The 2,986-nt window shown below is 34.1% G+C and overlaps 1 protein-coding gene across 1 annotated transcript in view; it reads left to right on the top strand.

Annotated features, from left to right (window-relative positions):
- Window positions 1–2,986, top strand: part of Csmd3 (CUB and Sushi multiple domains 3) — a 1,279,636-nt gene that overhangs the window by 1,260,934 nt on the left and 15,716 nt on the right. The window contains exon 66 of the mRNA XM_012516661.2: window positions 1,790–1,855. Coding sequence (XP_012372115.2) covers window positions 1,790–1,855 — 66 coding nt within the window. The remainder of the gene's footprint in view (window positions 1–1,789; window positions 1,856–2,986) is intronic.

Raw genomic sequence — 2,986 nt, 5'->3', positions numbered from 1 at the left:
CTTTCTTCCTTCCCTTCTTCCTTCCTTCTTTCTTTCTTAAAATTTTCCTACTGGAGAAAATATTGTAGTCTTAATGCATTCCCTTGTTGGTAGCCATTTACACCTCCTTGCCCTCCCGTTGCTCACCCTCTAACTAGAACACAATCCAAGTGGCAACAGACTCTGTTCAAACTGTTTACAGCTGTTGTTAATTGTAACAGCTAGACTAGCGCTTTTTGTGAGAAAATGCTCAGTAAGTATTTAGTGAACAATTAAATGTTTCATGGCGTACTAATTCTGCTTATGTATTCTCCACTTTCTGTATGAACTTATTATTTCTACACTTTCAAAAAGCTTAGTAATTAATCATATCTTCCTTTCAATCAAGTTTTCACTGAAGGGATATCATTCTAATTAGTGGCTTCAATACTCTCCTTTATGGAAATTACATACAAATTATCATTTCTATCTCATTCACCTTCTTGTAACCTCAGATCTCTATTCAGTAGCTTACTCCATATCTCTACTACACTTCTTCAAAGGCATTTCTGTACACAACATATGTGACATTGAATTCATGAGTTTCCTCTACTGTAATTACTCCCTGTTTCAGTGCTATATTTATGGGATGATTTGACAAACAATAAACCTAATAATCACCCTACATGTTATTCTATCTAAATGCATCGAATTTTCTATTGCTCTTTTTTTAATTTTGTAAAATGTTCTTATTTTTAAAAGAACACAAAATGATAAAAAAATCATTACAAACAATACAAAATTTCATTAAAGAAAGTAAAAGGAATTTGATAATCATTGTTGTCTTGCATGTTATCTTCAAATTAGTTGTTTAGGTTACCAGATATAAACATGCAAAACGTAAAAAAAATAAGCTAAAAGCAAGAAAAAAATTTAAAAAATAATTTAAACATTAACTGCTCCTTTCAGTAGAACACCAGAAATCAGTAGTATAATTATTAAACTATCCTGCACATATACATACATATATCTTTTCCCTTCTTTCTCTTCCCTTTTTCCCTTTATCTTTTGACTTCCCTGGCTGCCTTACCTGCTTTGTCACTTCTGCTGTGGGTAGCGTACCTTAGCATTATCTCAGCTGGGACTGCTTCAACTTTATTTCAAGTGATCTTCACCCTGTCAACATTTCCAAATATGTTTCATTTTGCAGCCAAAAATAGTATCAGTCATATCACCTCTTTTCAAGTCCCTCTGAAGACATCACAGTGTACATAATGTACACGCTCTACAAAGCAACATGGCAGCATCATAAGTGCCTACAGTTCCATTCCTCCACTATAGTCTACATGGATTTTGTGCTCTGGGCTGCCTTTAGTTTAGTGTCAAAGATTACAGCTTTGACTCTGTTCGACTTTGGGTACAGCAAGAGTTTATTTGAAGAAATTTTAATTCTCAAATGCAAACTCTACCTACAAATAGTTCTTGCTTTTTATCAACAAAAACATACTCTCAGCCTCTGGCTTTCACACTGGAAGCAACTGCATTCATTGCATTTGTCTCCTCGCTGAGAAATGTCATCCCAAGATGAAAATCCAGGAACAACCTGGTTCTTGTCTCACTGGATTATGATAAGAGTAATTATGGAAATGTTTAGATATATAGTAAAAGTATTTTTGGAAAGAAAATGAAATATTGTTGTGAATAGAACATTTTGAAGAAAAATGTTATAATTTGAAAGAGTAGAATTGATAGCTTATTGTATTAAGTGCATTCGTATATATGCATGTTATTAATTGTGTCGACTTTAGTAAACACTCATTTCTTTTCATAGCTGGTTCTAAAATATTGGTGAAAGACCCTAGACCTGCACTAGGAACGCCCAGTCCAAAGCTAAGTGGTCAGTCATTTATTTTGTCTTTCTAGAAGTCATGATTTTTAAAATTGATCTACTGTATTCTTGACTGTTTACTTGGAAAAATGTGTTTAGTGTGGGAAAGCTATGCATTGAACTGTGCTCAATTTAATAACTGATGATACAAGATTTTGAATTCAATATGGTGTTGTACTGTTATGTTAATGTTCAACAGTTGATCATCCATAGTTTGCCAATTAATCATTCCACTTACAATTATGATCTCTTTGTTCATTGAAAAGAAAGCTTGTTTTCTCTTTTCCTTTCATCTGTTTCTTTGTTGCAGGAGAGATTTTTAGACCTTTTGGCCATTCCTTAGGATCAGGACACAATATATTAACTATTGTTTTCTCGAATTATTATATTCTGAATTTTGTTTTATTTTTCAAAACAGTGAGAACAGTGCTTTTAGCACTATCTCTATTAATGTCTATTTCTACTGCATTAAAATTTTAAAATGTTACATATTTCTATTTTTTCCCTTTAGTATTGTTAAAGACCACAACAGGATGGAAAATTAGTTTAAAATATGAAAATAAAAACTTTGAAAATCTAAGTAAATGTATTTTAGAAAGAAATAGAAACATTTGGTGTAAGAGCAGAATATCAGCAACTTCTAAAAACTCATCCAATTTATCTTTAATGATTTTATTTAAAAAGCAAATTTAGGGCTGGCCAGATTTCTCAGCGAACTAAAGTACCTTCTTTGGTGGAGTGCAAGAGAGGGTTTGATCCCCAGTGTGTGGTGCTGGCCCTACCCCTAAGGGGTGCTGAGATGAGATTGAGACCTGGCACTGTGGGGCGCGCCTGTAATCCCAGTGCTAGGGAGGCTGAAAACAGGAGAATTGCTATGAGTCTAATCTATGTAGTGAGTCCCTGTACATCCTATACACCCTGTCCTAAAGTCATTAAAAAAAAGCAAATTTAAGTACCTAGTCTACATATTAGGAGCATGAATTTTAAAGTCCTACAACCTGGGTAAAATTCCTATCTTATATAACATCATATATATGCCCTGGGAGATAGCTCAGGAGAATAAGCACTTGCCTGGCAAGCTCAAGGTCCTGAGTTCAATCCCTGGTACCACACACACACACACACACACACACACACACA

This window comes from Octodon degus, unplaced genomic scaffold (assembly GCF_000260255.1).
Source record: "Octodon degus isolate 3935 unplaced genomic scaffold, OctDeg1.0 scaffold00118, whole genome shotgun sequence".
NCBI lineage: Eukaryota > Metazoa > Chordata > Mammalia > Rodentia > Octodontidae > Octodon > Octodon degus.
This window is presented reverse-complemented; position numbering and strand designations above follow the sequence as displayed.